Source organism: Nerophis lumbriciformis, linkage group LG09 (genome assembly GCF_033978685.3).
Source record: "Nerophis lumbriciformis linkage group LG09, RoL_Nlum_v2.1, whole genome shotgun sequence".
Lineage (NCBI taxonomy): Eukaryota > Metazoa > Chordata > Actinopteri > Syngnathiformes > Syngnathidae > Nerophis > Nerophis lumbriciformis.
The window spans coordinates 15,450,673-15,471,953 of record NC_084556.2 but is presented as its reverse complement, the minus strand read 5'-3'; the positions used below and the strand labels follow the sequence as shown (position 1 = coordinate 15,471,953).

The following is a 21,281-nucleotide window of genomic DNA, read 5'->3' as shown; positions in this document are numbered from 1 at the left end:
CATGATATTATTTTTAAAAATTCTGGAAATTATTACAGAATTGTAAAAAATATATATATATTCTGGGGTTGAATTTAATATCTAAGTATCTTACTGGTGTTTTTGTAACTTAACACTTTGATGTAATACATGTATAATAGTAATAATAATAGTAGGGATGGAAATATTATGCAAAACAGATGAAAGGTTACGACGTACACGCAGTGCAGCAAAGGTCTAAAAAAACTTTTTTATATATTTGTTTTAATTACAAAAAAGAAAAAATAATAAAATCGATTCTTAAAAATTATAAATAAATTTAGAATCTTTTGAATTTAGATGTGAATCGTTTTTTTTTTGGGAGCACCCCGAAATATTAGAATTTATTAATGTGGAATTTATAAGCAAAACATAAGCATAAGTAGGATTTATGCTGTTAACAGTGAAATGTAATATTTGTTTTATTGATGTATCTTAAATTATTAAAAAGTACAGTAATACAAAGTAATGAGTACATGTTAATGCATTGACATGACATTGACATTGACATGATTGATACGTCGGCTCTATGTAGTGGTACATTATTTCCGCTTCTTTTTTAACACCTTTGGACGCGTCGTCGTCCTGCACATTAAAAATGTGGAATAAAAGAATGACTCAATAAATATCCGTCCAATTGCAATTTATTCTCCCTTATGCATGAGGTACAGTTGCAGTCAGACATAATAGCAAGTCACAACATCATTCGGGCTGGATATTTACGATATGAAATGAAAATCATCTTTAAAGACGGAGTCTTGGACCGGCATGTTTCACATTTATGTCTTCACACTCCTAAATATTAGGAAAATATCTTTATATAACCGTGATTAGACACTGCATGGTGAACCCCACTTTCAGGGTGTAAAATGATTCATTTCAATGGTTAGTTTTAAATCTAATAAAGCACCTGATCAGTTTGGTTCCTGGTTCTTACCACCTTCAAACTAAAATAAAATATGACATACAAACCTTTTTGGTCTCAGAGGAACTCCCATTCCCAAGATGATCAGCTAATAAAAATGAACAGAATAAATAAAGGCTGTGCATTAAAAGAAGGTCTCCCTGCACAGTGGACAAGTGGACTTGTTGCTGGATGTGAACCATTTGTACTGGAGAGAGGATAGAAACAATAGAAGCAACAATATTATTAAAACAGGATACAAAATGTGTGCCGTGTGTACTCAAACATCAATACACCTTCTGTTTAAACACAAATATATGTCATGCAACTAAAATGAGTTTTCCTCAACTCCAACACCCAACCACAGCACACACACAACTTACCAAGCATGCCGAGTGGAACTTCTTCTTGCAAGTGCGACAAGCCTTCTTGGGCAGCGAGTAGTTGGAGCCGTGGATTACCGAGAAGCAGATCATACAGTCCTCGATTCCCTCGAAACGCTTGTCGACGTTGTTCTTCCACAGCGCGAGGCCCTCCATTATGCTCCCGTTCTGAACACATTGAATGAATAAACATGCGTTCAAAGTGACTCTTGAGAAACCATGGATGTGTGGAATGTGTTAGGAGAGTGTGTGTGTACCTGATGTGTGAGGTATGTGCTGAGCTGCAGCATCCAGTTCCTCCACTGCTGCACAGAGACGCCCACCCGTCTACCACTTTCCACCACGATGGAGCCCAGAGGGTAGCTCTGCGGCAGCTGAATCACCAGCTCGATGAAAATATCGTCCACAGAGTAGGTGGCAATCACCTCCCTGGCAGCAGAGCGGGCTTTTACCTGAAGCGAGGGGAGTATACAGATTGTTACCTGGGGTAAAAACCACATAATCAACCATCAGTCTCCTATCGAGCACAACATTACACGGTTTCCCATGTATTCCATTATTTAAAGCAGCCCGCCATGAATTGTTCATGTCTCTGATGAGCACTTCGCTCAGTCTGAGGAGTAAAAGTTGGCACTTTTTTATGTGAACTGTTACCCAGCATCACTTATGTGTGTCGCTAAAGTATCCACAGCCTGTAGAAATGTGCGTACGGCATCAATGAGCAAGCCTTGAGTTACCGCACATTTCCACGTCAACGTCAGTCTTGATACATCTCTACTTTGCCGTAAAAAGGGGCGTACGACAGGTTTTTGTGCGTACAAATCTTGTTACATGAGGGCCCTGGTCTGCCAGAAGGATAAGTGATGCCAACTAGGTACTTTGTCGCCATAGTTTGCGAGTATTCAGACACCATAACTTTGCAGCCATTGATACATTTCCACGTCCGTTTGTGTTTGTTTTCTTTATCTCTCACTTTCAATCAGGGTGCAAGATGGTTCACTCTGTGTGCGCATCACTCCCAGCACCTGAGTGTGTTTATTCAATAGTAGAATCAAAGGAATGTGAATCCTCTTGGCAGGCATCCACAATACTTGTTTTGGTGGCATGCAAAAAACAACAAAACAATTCAAACGACTTAGATTTCCAACTGAGAAAACCTGCACTTGAAGTTCAATATTTATTGAATACAAAGATTGAGAGTCCATTTTATGTTTATGTTTGTTTACTTATTTAAGACAGTTAAAAGTTATTGACCTTCCAATTACAAGGCGAAAACCGTTTATCAACAACACCCAGAAACGCTGTGGGCTTCGCTGGGCCTTAGCTCATCTAAGATGGACTGATACAAAGTGGAAAAGTGTTCTGTGGTCTGACGAGTCCACATTTCAAATTGTTTTTGGCAACTGTGGACGTCGTGTCCTCCGGACCAAAGGGGAAAAGAACCATCCGTATTGTTATAGGCGCAAAGTTGAAAAGCCAGCATCTGTGATGGTATGGGGGTGTATTAGTGCCCAAGATATGGGTAACTTACACATCTGTGAAGGCGCCATTAATGCTGAAAGGTACCTACAGGTTTTGGAGCAACATATGTTGCCATCCAAGCAATGTTACCATGGACGCCCCTGCTTATTTCAGCAAGACAATGCCAAGCCGCGTGTTACATCAACGTGGCTTCATAGTAAAAGAGTGCGGGTACTAGACTGGCCTGCCTGTAGTCCAGACCTGTCTCCCATTGAAAATGTGTGGTGCATTATGAAGCCTAAAATACCACAACGGAGACCCCCGGACTGTTGAACAACTTAATCTGTACATCAAGCAAGAATGGGAAAGAATTCCACCTGAGAAGCTTAAAAAATGTGTCTGCTCAGTTCCCAAACGTTTACTGAGTGTTGTTAAAAGGAAAGGCCATGTAACACAATGGTGAACATGCCCATTCCCAAATACTTTGGCACGTGTTGCAGCCATGAAATTCTAAGTTAATTATTATTTGCAAAAAAAAAATAAAGTTTATGAGTTTGAACATCAAATATCTTGTCTTTGTAGTGCATTCAATTGAATATGGGTTGAAAAGGATTTGCAAATCATTGTATTCCGTTTATATTTACATCCAACACAATTTCCCATCTCATATGGAAACGGGGTTTGTACATGATGACCAAAAGACGTGTTTTTGGCTTGAAAAGATAACTAATCCTTTCGCTCTTTTAAAACTTACCAGATGTATGCTTTTTTGCAATCACACTTTTTGATAGGATGAGATTTTTACTCATTAATAATGAATGTATTTTAATTTTGCAATAACGCTGCAGACTAAGAATGGCTCCTGAGCCGACTTTGGATGCCCCTTAAAGAGACCAATGGTCAAAGTTCGCCTATAACAAAAAAACAAAACAACAACAAACTATATCGAGTCACACCTCAAACTTCATAAAACAGACTTGATAAAAGATTGTTGGATATGTACAGTAATTATTTTATCAATATTTCCATTGTTGATGATGTGACTCAAAACATGGCTTTTTTGTTGAAAATGTACAAAAATATGATAGCATCTTTTGACGAATCACAGATATCTTTCCACAACCTTAAAATCGAAACCACAACTCTTCTTTATCCTGCAGCAGTTTTTATCTGATTGTCTCAGTAATTATTTAACAGGTGAGATAAGCACAAACGTACCGTCATGCTGTCAAACATTTGTGTGCTGCCGTGGACAGACGAGATCTCCTCCGCTGAAAGAATCGGGCTCACGTACTTGGTGGTAAACTTCTCCACAGCGCCGCTCACACGCTTTTCCTGACTGTTCCACCACAGTCGCACCATGGCGGGCAAGTCCTGCACCGTGCTGTAGTACACACTGCACGCTAGGTGGGGGAGCTCCCACTCAATATTATCCCTTCCTGATGGGTTGAAATGATGGGTTATTGCTAACTATTTCTGATGCCTCGCAGAGGTATTTATTGTGTTTTTTTGTTATTACTGTCAACTGCCAGGGTGAGAGTCTCTGTGAAGAAGGTTTTGGAGTCTCGCGGTTCTGGTGCTTGGCCCAAGTAGATGGGGTTCTCAGGCATCAATTTGAAGAGGTGGAGGAGGAGCTTGTTGAGGGAGCAGGTTTTCTTGAGATACTGGGCGTAATGGGCACGCAGCTGGAGGTGAATCAGAAGAGTCAACAGTAAATAAAAGCTTATTTACCAGACAAAATCATCACTGACATCCAGGGCCGGCCCCTGGCATAAACACTCTACGCGGTTGCTTAGTGCCACAACCAGTATGGGGAATCATGATTGTGGCGACCGGTCACTTCAGTAACTGATGATCAATGTGGTCGTTGTGCCCTGCAGGTGTTTGCCTGTTGAACTTTGATGGACCGAATTACCTCATGCAGAATTATACTTTGTTTCTGCTAAACGTCTATTCAGCAGTGAGTCAACATGTCCTTTGTAATAGTTTTAGTTGGGTTTAGCAGTATCACATTTGTGTTTATTCTAAAGCCCATAGAGAAAGTTGCTAATTTAGCATTGCTGCAAAAGCTGTCATCATGTCAGATTTAATGCCGAACTTCTAAAACGACCGTCCTATTTAGGTTTATATTGTAGCCAAACATTTTCCCCAAAGATATAATGTCTAAAGCAGTGTTTTTCAACCTTTTTAGAGCCGAGGCACATTTTTTTCATTGAAAAAGTGCGGAGGCACACCGCCAGCAGAAATCATTTCAAAAACAAAACTCAGTTGACAGTAAAAAGTCGTCGTCGCAATTGTTGGATATGAATTTAAACCATAACCAAGCATGCATCACTATAGCTCTTGTCTCAAAGTAGGTGTACTGTCACCACCTGTCACATCACGCCGTGACTTATTTTGAGTTTTTTGCTGTTTTCCTGTGTGTCGTGTTTTAGTTCTTGTCTTGCGCTCCTATTTTGGTGGCATTTTCTCTTTTTTTGGTATTATCCTGTAGCAGTTTCATGTCTTCCTTTGAGTGATATTTTCCCGCATCTACTTTGTTTTAGCAATCAAGACTATTTAAGTGACTTTCATCCTTCTTTGTGGGGACATTGTTGATTGTCATGTCATGTTCCGATGTACTTTGTGGATGCTGTCTTTGCTCCACAGTAAGTGTTTGCTGTCATCCAGCATTTTGTTTTTGTTTACTTTGTAGCCAGTTCAGTTTTAGTTTCGTTCTGCATAGTCTTCCCTAAGCTTCAATGACTTTTCTTAGGGGCACTCAGCTTTTCTTTATTTTTGGTTTAAGCATTAGATACCTTTTTACCTCCACACTGCCTCCCGCTGTTTCCGACATCTACAAAGCAATTAGCTACCGGCTGCCACCTACTGATATGGAAGAGCATTACACGGTTAAGCTGCCGAGCTCTGGACACCACCGACACACAACAACGCCACATAATTTGCAGATTATAATTACTGGTTTTCAAAAAATATTTTTAATCCAAATAAGTGAAATTACATTATCTCCCACGGCACACCAGACTGTATCTCAAGGCACACTAGTGTGCCGTGGCACAGTGGTTGAAAAACACTGGTCTAAAGAACATTAGTTTTTTATATTTTTTTGCCCAATTATTGTGTTGTTTTTTTTATTAATGTCAAGAATGCATAGCAGTTTTAAAGTGGATTCACTGTGGTAAGAGATATCGAACACTTTTTCCTTTGGACCTATCAACCTATTTTTTACTTTTTCATATAAACTTAATATCTAATTATAAACATACTTGAACTGCATTCTTGTTGGTTGTGTCTTTTATGCATATAGTCCAAATCTACTTCTGGTCGTCTGGCCGTGGTAAAGTAGGAAGTAGGAATTATTCATCATAAATAGAATATTTTTTATAGCTAAAGCATAAGAAAACTTTACAACTTTCAAATATGGTTACAAGCCATAAACTTCGAAGCGAGGAATGACTGTATTACAATACTCACATATGGAGTCAGTGCTACAGTCAGCACTCGCCACTAGTGTGTTACATGAGGAATATTAAAGACTGAAATGGGGCCACAAACAAAATCCTTGCTGACATCACTCACGTGTGACGGCGAGGACTTAAAAAAGGTGAGAAGCAGTTTCCAAGCTAGCAGGTAGCCCAGGATGCAGGAGTACTCCACACTGTGAGGCGACACCACCGCAAACTCTCCTACTTGAAGTCCTGCCAGGATGCTGTCGCACAACTCTTCGCAGGTTGACAACATAGCCATCAGAGCGGCCGGAGGAGAGCTGAAGGACAAGAAGAAAACTAACATCTCAGCGTTTTTTCCTAGACGGCAAACTTGATGTGACAACTTTTGACTTACAGGCTTGTCTCATCTCCCTCATCTTCTGACTTGTTACTGTCTCCTTCGCCATCACATTCAGGAAGCTGAGGCATGACCCTATGTTGTGGAGATGGGAGAATCACAATATCTTTTAAAATCCATTTTCCGCAACACAAGATGTTTATACACTGACTTACTTGGCCAATAAGTGGTAGACAGTGACTTGCAGAGGCCTGGCCTTGAACAGCAGCAGAGGACAGAAAGTGTTGAGGAGCGTCTGAAGAGGCTGCGGGAGGTTCGTCTTCTGGTCTGCAACGAATTTAGCTGGCAGGTTGTTTTGGTTCAGCTGCTGCACGGGCACGTAGGTCAGCGCCACACCAAGCGACTGCAGCACAGCCAGAGGAAAGACAGGGTCGTCTGGTTCTTTGAAGGCCTCTGAACACAGACGTAAGAAGGTATTGAATCAATTGTGTTAGATTTGCTCCACTATGTGGTGTTACGATATTCAATAATACCTTCAACGGTCATGATTTAAAACACTTTCTTGTGGTCTAAATAACATTTAATGGTGGTTCTTTGGTGAAACATTTGCACAGTTTTGTTTTAGAGACCTATTTTGAAGCCATTTTTTTCTCCCTTTTTAAAACAGTTCCTTTGAGAGGCTGAGTTGTTAGACGTTAGTTGTTGGACGTGTACATGTGTATAGAGTATTGACAATTAAAAGGATTTTCATTATTACTTTATGTAAATAACTCCGCTGCTCGAAGCTGTAAACAAATAGAGGCTTAAAGCTACAAGCCAAGGTATACTACGAGCACTTGTACACTACGAGCGATTTTGCAAACGTAATAACGGATTACATAACTTACTCGTCCACTGGCAGAGGAGTAGACACTGACCCAAATAAAAGCAGGTGTCAGAAAAATAATTCTTTATTTTATCGGAGGACAGTGATGCTATTGTCTTCCAGTAGAAGGCTAAGTGAGCCACACACCAAATCGAGCTAACATTGCTAACATATCATTCACACATTTCCAACCTACTGCTACTACTTACCGTTTCATTGTCTCCTCCGTTGCCATAAATAGTAGTCACCGAGCCCGCCATTTAAAGTAGTTTTTTCGGAAAATCCATCTTTTTGTGAAGGTCTGTGGTTAAAGTACTGCTTATATTTGCACACCTTCGAAGCACAATTCTTCACAGATTAAAGCATGTTTTACTTCAGATTAGGCTAAAAGTTTGTGTAGTGACCTGTGCTGGTTAAAACAAACAAACCCAGCATTTTCCTTCATTGGGTTTTATCGTCGACATGATTTTGTAACACAGACGGTTTTACATACATTTAAATTGGCTGAGTAACAAAAGGAGGTTTGGGTAAATGTCTACCATACTGTATGGATAATCCCCTGACGTCACACTTGAACAAAATTGTTTTATAAATATCTCTGCAATACCTGCACTGTGTGATTTCAAATTTTCGGGACTTATACACATCCCAAATACACATAAGCAGATATCATCTGGTAAAAAACGTTGATTTTGCATAACAGCACCCCTATAATGTAAAGGGATAAGACGTAGGAAACTACAATAAGTCAATTTAAGAGTGCCCAAACTTTTTTCTTGTTTTAAGATAAAAGCTGTCTCTTAACTAATAGTTAACGCTTTAAGTTGGAAGCAAAATATTGAATTACAATTCAATTATTGAATCCCCACCATTAGTTAGCATAGCAAATGTCACATTCAACCCTGTAAAATCCTACCAAAACATCAGATCTTACCAGCTAGCATTAGCTTATAGCTTGCGGTCAACACTTTTGTTTCTCCAAGAATGGAAGGACAGTGCTGAGAAAAAGTGGGTGATGTTCATTGAATTAAAGAAATAATTAATAAAAAAACATGACCGAGTGTGTCTCCAATTTGGTTAAGCAATTCGAGCATATCATTGCTTGTCTGCACCATACTGAAGCAGAATGTTAAAATAATATCTAAACATTGGACATTTATCCATGAAACCATGGAGAATTTGCTGATGGTGTGTTTGACGGAGAAGAAGCAGGAGGGAGATACCATAAAAGTCCACTCTGTGTTCAATTACATTACTTCATAAAACTACTGTAATTGTTAGTGGTACATTCTATTGTATTGTTTTTATACAATATGTCTTTTCAAGTTAGTTTTTCTTTTCAAAAGGCATGTTACATGGTAAAATTGTGCTGTTTGAAGGATGCTAAGCACCAACTGACCATTGATTTCAATTACGGTAATTTCAATGGTAGTTGTTGATTTGAGGTACAAGTGTTTTGAGTTAAGAGCTGCGTCACAGAACCTGTTAGCCTCTAAATTGAGGTACTAATGTATAGTTAATTCATTTTACAATAACTGTTAAGTGTAAAATAAAGTATGTTCATGTCAATCATGTAGAATGTCATCAATCTTGCTTTCAGCAGGGAAAGACAAATTATTTAACTACTTGCATCAACCAACAGTGGGAAGTGGCAAAGAGTTTGCTGCCTAAATGGGCCGCAGAAGCAGTCAAAAGAAGTACAATTGCAATCCAAATTTTTCAACTCCTAATATGAATGGCATTTATTTGTAGGGATGGGTAACTTCCATGTATGAATCGATTCCGGTACTAAATTATATCAATTTTTGGTACTTCTGTATGTGTTCATGTGTTAATAAATGTAAATTTGTGTAAAAATGTTGATAAGTTAAAAAAAACACCAAAAAACTATTTTTTCAATTTATAAGGAGCTGATTATGATAACTGCGCTGTCCAGTTGTTACATCTTAATTTCTTATATTTCTGAGTCTCATTTGCAATAATTGTATAGTAGACTTTGCATGCAGTTGCAATTCCAAGACATTAGATGGCAGTAGTGCATAAACTACAGTGTTGCCTAGTCAGGGAGTAGATTTTGTCACTAAGTTGAATCCAGTCCTTCAGTTCGCTCTAAAAAGTGTTTGTACTGTAAGTATTGTACTTATTACACACCAGCTGTTTGATTGTAACTTGCATCCTATTAGTAATTTTGATTACCAAATTTTGAGGTGTTGAAATTACAAAATTACCATACAAAATAATTTACCTTGACTGAGTCCTTTTTGAGAGCTGCTTAAGTGATTGTTTGCTCGCCAAGTGTTTGAGCCAACCAAGATGTCAGGCGCAACATAGGTATCAAAATATTACACCGTTTCATTTTACATGAATCGATATTGGGTAGTACCGACAGAATTCAGTCTGTCTATAAAAGTACCAAATTCAGTACCAATCTCTCTTTCTAATACTAAAAGTGATCATTAATTGCTAATATGAATAGTGGTTTCTACATAACATTCTGGAATATTGTTTGTAGTCATTTGAAACAGATTTGTATATAAAATAAATACATATAAATTAAATAAATACATATAATATGTACTCTCTGTCATCTTAAGTCGATTGAAATAAATTAAAATAACATCAAAACAAATGATTGACATAATTTACAAATATCTTAATTTTAATGCTTAAGCTAATTAAGTTTTTAATATTCACAATTATTAAATCAAATAAATGTGTTCAAAATGTCTAAGCTTAAAACTTACCTGTGATTCTGACAGGCATGGGTAGCATCAGGTTGTAAATTCCGTCCAGAAAGAAGTCTCTCCATTCCCCTTCCAGTTCCGATGGCAGCTTCTTAAGGACATCAGGCGGGGATGATGCGAAGAACTGACTTAAGTTCAGGATCAGGTAGATGCTCTCGCACGCAAACAGTTGCACCCATGGATTCCACAAGCCGCTTATATTCTCGCTGGCGGTCTTGATTCAATTTGGAAACAAGCACACAGATCAATGTGCAGTGGAGGAAACAGCAGAAGACCAACTCACCTCCAACCAGGCCAACATAGCGCAGAGTAAGAAATCCCACTGGCTACTGCCGAGTACTGTCAGACTGTGTTTCACCAGCCAGGACAGAAAACGAATCAGCTCCAACGTCAGGTTTAACTGTTGTGTAGTTGCTTTAGATAAGTCACTGAGACACAAAGAGAAAAAAAAGCATCTGTGACAAACTGGACACTTTATTAAGTTGTCATGGACTTACCTGCCAAAGAGGAACCAGTCTTCCTTGCGGTTCCTCCACTCCATCATGGTGGCCAGAACAGCCTGCACTAGCTCCTCTTCCACTTGTGTGTCAGCTTCCAGACAACACAGAAGCACTGCCACACTCCCGTACACATCTGGGATGCAACATTATTTATTTGTACTGCCTTGTTGATTAATGAATACATCTGTGTTGTATGCATTCTTACTGTTGTCCTCTTCCCAGTTGATGATTCCCGCGGTGGCAAGGGTGACCAGAGTCTCTCGGTCTTTCTGGCTCATAGTGGGACAAAGCACCTGGAGCGTGCTCAGTGTGCTCGGCGTCACTGGCAACAAACTGACCAAACACTCAATGTAAACCTCAAATCAAGCCACAGTGTTTTTTAAAAGGAAATAATGCACAAACCTATCAACAGTGCTGTACAGTTTCCTCAGACGCACACTGTGAGTGGATGCCAGGTTGTTGGCATGGATGTAGTTTTTTAGTGTCAGAGACCACAGACCGCCCTCCTCGACACATCTATGGGGTTAAGCGCATGAGAAAATATTGTTAAATGCAATTGGAGCTTGTTTAAATCAGCTGTAAGGAATAGTGTTGGAGACAGAGTTGGGGTGTTTGAGGAGCAATGTGTGTGTGGGTGTGTCTGCAGGATTGAGGGAGGTGCTGGTCACTTGAGCAAGGGGGTGGCTATATGATGATGTAATCACAAGGTATTTAAGCAGTGTGCATTCACCTGTTCAGTTTTATTTGACCGCTATGCTATATGCTACGCTACGCTAAATGCTACACTACAACAATCATTATTAGCCGCAATATCATTAATTTTATGTGCCCTTGCTGCATGATTGCTGTGACCAAGCGTTTAAGTCTTGTTTACCGCGAGGGCCTAAAACGGGCATGCCTTCCTTATGTGATGTGATTGTTCAGTTTGAAGGTTCGCAGGCTGAAATTTCACCAGGGATTTTTTCACAAGTTTTTTTTTTTTTTTTAAGTAAAATTGCATTGTGTTTTTGATTGCAATGTTGTTAGACTTTTAAGAATTGTATCGGCCCCATTGACTCCCATTATAAGTGCTACTTTTTACCAGACTGTAGTTCTGGTATATTGCTATACTTTTTCCATGAAAGCCAAATGAATCTCTTATTCTTGCAGACCGAAAAACAAGAAAATAGTTTTGGTGTAATTGCGCCCCCTAACCTACAGATGGCACCAGAAAATCATGAGCATAATTCTCAGAGCTTTGATGAGCGTAAATGAGTTAAACTGCCATTTAACTGCTGAAATGCAATGAAAATTATTATGGGCAGTTAACTATATAACATGGCAGATACATATAAAAGACTTGTGTGACAAATTAAACTCAACCAAGTCCTGCCTGCTCTCGCTCTCATAATAATCTTGTTGTACTTACATATACTTGTCATCAAAATCAATGTTGTCATTAATCATTGACCTAGTCAAGGCTTTAATTACCCAACCTCAAATATTGTAATCGATTATTTTTTAGAAATATTGCATGTTTTGGATTTTGTCATTATAAAAAAGTTATTTTTGACAAAAGGGCTATACATAAAGCTTTAAATAACAAAACAAAAACAAAAAATAATGCAACTTTATATCAATATACAGACTTGAAGTTGTTACTTTATTGCTGACTCATGACAATTTCAGGAGTGGATCCCTTTTGGATCCTGAGAATAATAGTACAAATTTCAGTTTTTTTTATCAATGAAGCGCATCAGAAAATTTGGAAACCATTACCACCTCTCGGCAACCAGCAAGAAATGGGGTTGCAACAAATTGTGAGGTTACAGCATGTACACAAAAATGTTTTTTTAAGAAAAAAAAAAAAGAGGAAATTGGTTGTCTTATAAGCGAGTCTGAGCTTTTGTCCCAGTTAGTCACAGATAGGGCTAAAAAATTAATCCAATTAGAAAAAACTTTCGATGTATAGTCTGTTGCGTCGATTAATCGTCATTTAATGAGTGTACCTAATAAGAAATGCGCACATGAGAGCCATGGTGTGTGGGTGCCATGATCTATACAGCACTCTTTTTAATTATAATTAATGCACACATGTTAAAAATGCATTTTTAATGTTGATGAAAATGCATTAATTAGAAATAAAGAACAAAGGTGATGGCAAGCAGAAATATTCGAAAAGATTCAACTATTTTCCCTAAAATACACATTGAGGGCTATAAAGTGTTTTTTATCCGATTACTCGATTAATCAAACAAACTAAGCGATAGATTACTCGATTACTAAAATAATCGATAGCTGCAGCAGACACCACAGACCTGGAGAGATGTAGTCATGACACAGAAACCCACTGGAAAAAAGTGTCTTAAAAGAGTAGGTCTTATATCCACATCTCCCTCTACTGATTTAAATGAGATTTACACGTAGTACCAACAACGTATGTAAGCAGTAGTCGATGTTAGCACTAACACAAGTGGTAAGCAGGCTGGTCCACAATGGCTAAAGTAGCTAATCTAGTGTTGCCATAGTAGATAATGGAGGTATGATTTTCCTTACTACTAGACATCATTATAAAGCTACTTTAAAAAAGTTATTTTGACTTATGGTTGCTTTAAGTGTATTTAGTGCTTGTCACAAACTACTCTGACCTTGAGTAGAGTGTCTCCAGCAGCTCGTTGTTTGCCAAAAGGACCTGCAGACCCTCCAACAGCCCCCACTCAGTGAGTAGGCTGTGATAGGTGGAAATAAGAGCCGGGGTGTACTCCACCTCCTTGCACCACTGCAGCGCATACAGCAACTCTGCAACTGACAAAAACGATCACCCGCATTAAAACATATAAATAACCGGGAAAAAAGTGTGTTTCATGCGTACCTGTGTGCACTAGATTTGGCAAAAGCGGCTGGCAATCACCGCTCTTTGGGTTAGAGAGAGTCACCTTTCCGAGCAGCGCACTTGCACACAAATGGGCTGGCAATGCATTTAGCGTTTTGAATTTCCACGTGTCGACAGAGGGGGTGTCGCAAACTCCCCTGTAACGGCTAGTCAGCAAGGGGGTCTTGATCCACTGCAAATAAGCACATTATGTAAACATCCACACAAATAAAACGGCTTAACAATAAAACAGCCTAAATACCATTTAAAGCTTACGTGAGAAGGCAGGGCCTGTCTGAGTTTTGTCCATCCCGTAACGCTTGGCATCAAGTAGGTAAAGAATTGGGCCAGGATGGTGGATTCTTGATCGCAGACAGAGGTGATGGTCTCGACTACACTTTGTATCGCCACAACTAAATACTGCAAACTAAATACGACAGAGGGACAACAACAAAAACATTTTTTGCAGGATACTTCTTCCAATCTACAGTTATTAACCTACATTTTTTTTAACCACTTAAATATTTAGCTAACATATATCTCATTTAGTATTGGCTCTTCATTCCATTTGCTTATATTATTAACCTTCTTAAATTTACATTTTAGCTTTTGTAGTTTACATTTTAACAGCATGTATTACTATTATTTCAGTTATTCCATGGTTAAAATTTAGATTTAGTTTATTTTAAAAAAGAACAAAACATATTAATGAATTTTTGACATGTAAGTATGTGATATTACATACTATTCAGATCATCCTTTGAATAAATATAAGCATTTAGTTTGAAGGTGATCTAAGTTTTTAAAAAAGCAGAAAAATTGTGGTTTGGTGTTTAAAACAAGATCAAAGTGGGATGTGTGTTACCTTTTGATATCCAGAGTCGCAGTGAGTAGCCTGCTTTTCACCCAGAGGGCGGCACTGTGCAGGAAGCCACCTTCCGTCACCTCAGACTCTGAGTGTTGGACCAGCGACTGAACCCCAGTGACGCACAACTTTCTCATGTTATCCATGAGTGAGTCTATCACAGAAATATCAACACACGTTAGCTATGACGCAAAGATCCAACAACAAAGTAGGAAGTGTTCAATCATACCTGATAGGTAAGTGTGTGTTTGGTCTACAGCAACAAGCTGGAAGACAGTGAGCAGGAGTTCCTCGGCAGATGGTAAAAGCAGGCAGTCTTGTACTGACGAGAAGAAGGTAGAGGCCACATCGCAGATGAAGGACACGAGCGGCTCCATGTTGCCTGCGTCTGATAGGCTCTTGGTTTCCGAAAGCGTGGCGTGCAGCTTCTCCAATATCTTCTCCATGTATACCGCCCCGATCAGAGGTTCTAATGTGTCAAAAACAAATCCAGTGTGATCACAACCTTGAACTAAAACCCTAGCGAAATAAATTGAGAAGTTGTTACCTTTGTTGTGGTGCTGCGAGAGCACCAGGCTGATGAGGGTCCAGCTGGGCCGGCTGGAAGCAGGGTCAGAACGACCGGGTCCGACCTTGCAAAGCTCCTGAGTTAGGCAGAGTAGATGCTCGCCCAGAACTGAACCTTTGAGCCAGTCTCTACAACTGGCAAGGGTGTCATCGTCGATGCACGCCTGGTAAGAGGATAGCAGTGATGCGTTCATGTGATGCGACAATGTACAACTAATGTTGATATGAGCAAAATGAGACAAACCCGTTGGATGATTTGCAGAGTGATTCCACAATGTAGTCCCATCTGAAACACACAACGACAAACGATGAAACAGATCTATTTATTTTGAAGGCCTCAGTGTCTGATGTAACTAAAAACAACTTGCACCTATTACTGTGTGTACAAATCACGCACAGTAGTGCAAGATGAGAGAAGTGGGGTTAAAATTCCCACCTTATGCACCCTAACAGAAAGGCGACAACCTGTTTCTGATAATCCCACGAATACAGCTGAAAAACTTGCCAGTGGCTGCCAAAAGGGCGCTAACTTATGTACCGCAATCATTATTGCCCACCGTTTTCCGCTTACAGCTTGTAAACTACGCCCACATAACAAACATGCACGCATATAGTGATGTGTATTAAATTCGGCACCGACCGAAGTCCGACGGTACTACCGGATACTGATTCTCATAAGGTAATATTTAAATTTTCCATGCCAAGCAAGAAGTCAGCGATCAAAAGTACAGTAAGGCTCCCCTTTTCAAAATGTGTTAGCTCAATGCTAATGTACATTGGATTTGCTATAGACATGCTACTGATTAGCATTAGGGATTTTACATGGCAATTTCAACACCTCCAAATTTGATAATGAAAACTACTACAAAAAGATGCACGGTATCATCAAACAGCTGGTGTTTAATAAGTACAACACTTGCAGTATAAACACTTTTTAAGGCGCAACAAAGGACTACATTCAACTTAATGGCAGAAACCACTTCCTGACTATGGCAACACAATGTAGTCTATACACTACTGCTATCTAACATCTTGTAATTGCAACTGCATGCAAGTATACCATATAATACAGTACTGTACAGTCCTAGCAAATGAGACACAAAAGTGAAAGAAAACAAGATCACAACTAGGACGCACATCTCAGGCATGAATATATATATTTGTAGATGTTTTTATACAATTAACATTTAATAACACATTTGAAAACACACAAAAGTACCAAAAATTGGTACTATTGAGTACTGGTATCGATTACAGGGTAATAGGATTTGCTACCGTATCGATTCAAATGTGAAAGGTACACATCCCTACTTGCTTACTAGTTGTGTTAGTTGTCATAATGATTTGGTAAAGTTTAATGATAGCTACTATCATACATGTGCACCAGACAGCTATGAACCACAGCTATGACCGAAAGTCATCCTATTCTGTCTGAATGACAATTCAGGACTATTTTCATACAGTTAAACATTTTTTAAAGAATCTTTTCTTTTAACCCATTGTTGGTAACATATGGAGTTTTTTATATTTGAAATGTTTTTTTTCTCATATTGAGCCAGTGACGTAAAGCAGCTTTAATCATCCCCATTCTGTTTATACAGAACAGCCGCATAGAAAAATATGGTAAAAGAACGAAGGGTAGTGTGTGAGGGACAAATGTTTTGTTACCATGGTAATGTGGTTGAGGATGCGGGCGGTCTCTTGTCGGCTACAGCATGACAGCGAGCTAAACACCATCTCCACCAGGTGCTCCGTCTCCTTCCGCTCCTTGTCGGCCAGCCACGGCACTATTCGCTCTAGCAGGAAACGCGCGGCCGGATTGCTCGCGCTCCCTTCACCCTTGTCATCCAGTTCCACCAACATCTGAGATAAAGTTGAAGCAAAGTTACCTTGGCGAATGTATCGTCCAAAAAAACTGGTGACATGCAGTGATGAACGTACACTGAAGATCTTGGAGGTGTGAAAAGACTGCAGCAGAAGCGAGAGGAACACGAGATGTCTCTCCGAGCATCTCTCGTTCACATGCACCAGGCACAGTTGCACCAGCTGGCACACTACTTCCTCAAAATGGCGGGTCTGCGGGGAGCCGCACGGACTAGCTGCCAGAAGCGCCGTCTGTTTCACCTCTGCGCCCTCGGCGTCTCCCGACTCAGATAAACAGATCTTGACAGACTTTTTCTTCTGTGCATGCCTTCTGTTTACTCTCTCAGGGTAGCGCATCACCTGCAGAAATGAAAGCAGTCACTCAGCCCTCGGCTGAACTGGCAGGAATTGATCAAACTGACCTGCAGCAAGGCTGATATACCCTCTAAGGCTTGTGGATCTGCTTCCTCGTTGTCTGCGAGGCGCGTGAACACAAGGCCAAGCTCCTCCCAGAAGTCTGCCACAAGTCCTTGAAAGACACCTTTGGATTCGCTGCCCGCCCTCTTTTCCCATGAAACGAGCATTTCGGTTACCAGGAGGAAAAGGGGACCATTCTGTAGGGTGGGGTTCTCAAGAGACCTTTCTAGAAGCGGCAGGAGCTGAAAGACGAAAAGACAATTTTGTAGTGTTTTATTTTTGATAAAGAAACGCACCATATTGAGAAAAAAAGTCTGAACAAATGGTTTATCTAAAGTTTTGTCTTAGAGATTTATGCTGCGTTCCATTCACCTCAGAAGTTGGAAGTCAGAGCTGGGTATGACGTAACAGCCGACTTGTGAGCGTTTCAGTTACGAAATCGGAAATCAAGATGCCCAAATCCACGAAAAGCAGTTTTTGTGCGAGCCTTGTCTGAATATAAACTTATGGGAAAATAAAGACTCTTTCTGCAACCCTCAAACACAGATGAAGAGAAAACACAGACGCTATTGCTCGCGAGGTTCAGCGTATAAACCACATTAAATAAATGTAGTTTACACTAAAATAACATTACCACATAAAAATGTCCAACAATACATTGTATATGGCTGATTTACTGCAAAAAGAACAGATGAAAAGTGTTACTAACAAATATTATAGAAGCGGACATCATTGTTTACTTCCAGAGCAGCAATCTTTGAAACAAACTCGGGTGTGGTGAGAATGTTCCGACATTCAAAGTCAGAAATCTGACCTCGAGGGGCGTTCCAGTTGACAATACGATTAGGTACTCAGAAATTCCGACTTCCCAGTACAAATGGAACGCACCGTTATATATAAAACACAGCTTTTTTTCCCAGGCACTCTCACATACCACCTGACCATGCAGCCATGCCATAAAGACGGTTAAGCAGCTAAGAGATATCCGACAAGATATTTTACGAACTGAGATTTAAAAACATATGAAAAGGGGTTCTCTTATAGTCGGGGTCTTCCTAATATAATACATGCGACTATTTGATGTTAACCTGCTGTGAAATAAGCATGGTGCGTATTTTGCGCTGATGATCCTCCGCGTCCTCATCGTCAGCTGCATGGCAAAGGATGCAGAACCTCAGGCACTCTATGGTGGAAGTCACAATGACGGCGCTCTCTGAGGAGCTACTGGCGGCACGCTCACTGGAAAAACTAAACAACAAACACACAATTAATCAACTAATATTTTACATGCCCATTCCTCCATTGTACTTTGAGCTTTGTCACTAGTAAGTACTCAGAGGAGTAACATGGGACTTTGTGCACTTTTATATATATACAGTACAGGCCAAACGTTTGGACACACCTTCTCATTCAATGTGTTTTTTTTATTTAATGACTATTTACATTGTAGATTGTCACTGAAGGCATCAAAACTATGAATTAACACGTGGAGTTATGTACTTAAAAAAAGGTGAAATAACTGAAAACATGTTTTATATTCTAGTTTCTTCAAAATTGCCACCCTTTGCTCTGCTTAATACTTTGCACATTCTTGGCATGCTCTCAATGAGCTTCAAGAGGTAGTCACCTGAAATGGTTTTCACTTCACAGGTGTCATAGTTTTGATACCTTCAGTGACAAGCTACAATATAAATAGTCATGAAAATAAAAAGAACGCATTGAAATGAGAAGGTGTGTCCAAACTTTTGGCCTGTACTGTATATATACTTACAGTATGTGTTTTTAATAGGGATTGCTAATTGATCGGACCCTTATCAATATCGGCCGATTTTTGTGAAAAAGAACGTGATCACCATTGCCGATTAATGTCTGTCACAATCGCTCCGCCCCTTTGGTTGAGACTGCATTCATTTTTCTTCACCACAGCTGACAAGCGACCAGTAGCTAATTATGTGTCTCCATACACAGTTTGGAGCCGATCCCCTAAACTAACTATAATTACTTGAATTACAGCAAATAAACTGCATTTCTTTGTAGCCTAAGCATCATTATCAATAATTCTTACTATTTGAGTACAAGGTTAAACATGTTACACAACAAGTGTAAGGAGGAGGCATGCTAAATAGCTTAGCTATCCGCTAAGATAGCTTTAAACAACATGAAGAATTAAGTGCTTAGTAAAAACTTTGAGAAGTGTAGCTGGAACAAAGAACTTTGAGAAGTGTAGCTGGAACAAAGTTACAGCAGGAAGTAAGCAATTATTAACAGGACATTAAAAAGTAGCTTAATAAGAGTCTAGAGAGAGGATAATATAAGAACAAATGTTGTGTTAGCATTGTCACAGCAAAACACAACATTAATAGGAGGGTGGCTTGATCCATAAGTTGGTGGTGTTGATACCAAGGGCAGTATCAGAATATGATCGATACTGGAGTGATTAGGTCAATTTTATTGTATAAAAAATATATTTTGGTAGTTTTTGTTTATGTTAACAAACTAAGGGAATAATTCCATCGGTACAGGAGGACTTTGAGGACAAAAAAACAAAGGATTTAAATGATTAGGGGATAGTAGCTTTAGTTTTTGTTTAGTTATTGTGTACCATTGCTCAAACAATTGTATGTAATAAAAGAGAATAAGGAACTAGTTAAAATATTTAAATATGTGTTGATATTGTTAAACGTTCAGTATCACTCATCCTAAAAATATTTTACCTTTACAGATAATACTTGTGATCGATATTAGTATTGGTGTCGGCTGATCTCATTCAAGGAAGATCTTTATCGTAATCAGCAGTATAAAACCCTGATTGGAACATCCCTACGTTTTAGCATATTTTTTCACTGTATTGCATTCAGAAACAATTAAAACGTCTATTTAATCTTCTGTTAAATTGGTAATAAGTTTGATATTAATGTCTTTAAAAGAAAACAGATCCTGCAAGAATTACCCGTCTATGAGTGAGGTAAAGAAGGTGGTGTAGAAGTCCAAGGCTGGATCTGTGACCTCTTGTGGCAGTTTGCTGAGAAATGGCATTAAATTAGGATGGAGGGCTTTCGCCATGCCTTTGCCCCCTTCTTTTAACAGAGCCCACAGTTTCGGCAAGAAGCCCTTTTTGGCATTCACGTGTGTCCAACAGTCCTACAAAAGCAGAGACAGCCTTAAAAACATGTGTAGGCCCGCCAAAAGAGTTCCTCTGAGAAAAAACGTGCTTACGGGTATGGAGGACGTGACATGAAGAACGGCCTCCCACACGGCGGGCAGCACCAGAGGATCTGTGTCATCTATGCTGAGGAGGACAGCCGGGCATAGGCGTGCCGCTTCAGCCTGAGCGAGCTCTGGCGTTAGCTCGCACACGGTGCACAGCATCTCGAAGAACGCCCCTCTGACCTGTAAAAAATAATACAAACGTCATAGTAAATAAACCCATGCAGTGTTTCCCACACATTCATTTATTTGTGGCGGCCCGCCACGAAAGAATTACGTCCGCCACAACTGGATTTTTCGGATTTTGACTCGCTCGACCGCTCATAAAAGCAATGGGACTCTGTCTGTGAATGTACCTTGTAGTTACAACTCCGGTGCAGTAGGTGGCGGTAGCCTATAACTCCGCCAATAGCACCGCCAATTCACCTGGTGGGCCAGAAGAAGAAGAAGAAGAAGAATACGACGACGACGGAGTAAAAGAAAAACGGACCAACGGGATCAAAATACGAGGGTAATATAGGTTATAGGTAGATAGGTTATAGCTGCATCGCTCGCAGCTCGTCATATATTTAACGTTAATCCGCGATTTCACCGAGCGTTTCACTGACGGTGAGCAGCCTGACGCTGCTTCATTAACACCACCGCTGTTTGACTCGAGTTCCGGGGCAGACGCACGTCGTAACTGTCACGTGTTGCCATACCGACGAGCTAACGTGTCCAGGTTATAACCCTGTTGTCAATAAACACACGTGGAGACGGTGCTTCAAATACTGCATTAATACTGATGATAATTGTCCACTGTCCACTGCAGCATGTGAATGCAATGAAAATAATCAAATCTGAGCCAACC

At 39.8% G+C, this 21,281-nt stretch overlaps 1 protein-coding gene across 2 annotated transcripts in view; it reads right to left on the bottom strand.

Annotated features, from left to right (window-relative positions):
• Positions 1-644: 644 nt before the first annotated feature.
• The window catches only part of ltn1 (listerin E3 ubiquitin protein ligase 1), a 29,343-nt gene continuing 8,706 nt past the window's right edge, over positions 645-21,281 (bottom strand). The window contains exons 7-32 of one of the 2 annotated variants that reach the window (XM_061962499.1): positions 20,441-20,614; positions 20,175-20,365; positions 18,313-18,472; positions 17,230-17,466; positions 16,886-17,167; positions 16,613-16,807; positions 15,189-15,230; positions 14,925-15,108; positions 14,607-14,846; positions 14,378-14,531; positions 13,789-13,939; positions 13,513-13,705; positions 13,289-13,445; positions 11,064-11,177; positions 10,867-10,994; positions 10,659-10,794; positions 10,445-10,589; positions 10,162-10,375; positions 6,768-7,005; positions 6,610-6,687; positions 6,346-6,532; positions 4,286-4,451; positions 3,985-4,205; positions 1,563-1,757; positions 1,306-1,473; positions 645-1,130 (exon numbers count right to left, since the gene is read on the bottom strand). In XM_061962499.1, the coding sequence (XP_061818483.1) occupies positions 1,068-1,130; positions 1,306-1,473; positions 1,563-1,757; positions 3,985-4,205; positions 4,286-4,451; positions 6,346-6,532; positions 6,610-6,687; positions 6,768-7,005; positions 10,162-10,375; positions 10,445-10,589; positions 10,659-10,794; positions 10,867-10,994; positions 11,064-11,177; positions 13,289-13,445; positions 13,513-13,705; positions 13,789-13,939; positions 14,378-14,531; positions 14,607-14,846; positions 14,925-15,108; positions 15,189-15,230; positions 16,613-16,807; positions 16,886-17,167; positions 17,230-17,466; positions 18,313-18,472; positions 20,175-20,365; positions 20,441-20,614 (4,413 nt within the window). In that variant the 3' untranslated portion in view covers positions 645-1,067. The remainder of the gene's footprint in view (positions 1,131-1,305; positions 1,474-1,562; positions 1,758-3,984; positions 4,206-4,285; positions 4,452-6,345; positions 6,533-6,609; positions 6,688-6,767; positions 7,006-10,161; positions 10,376-10,444; positions 10,590-10,658; positions 10,795-10,866; positions 10,995-11,063; positions 11,178-13,288; positions 13,446-13,512; positions 13,706-13,788; positions 13,940-14,377; positions 14,532-14,606; positions 14,847-14,924; positions 15,109-15,188; positions 15,231-16,612; positions 16,808-16,885; positions 17,168-17,229; positions 17,467-18,312; positions 18,473-20,174; positions 20,366-20,440; positions 20,615-21,281) is intronic. The other variant, XM_061962500.1, reaches the window with a different exon arrangement.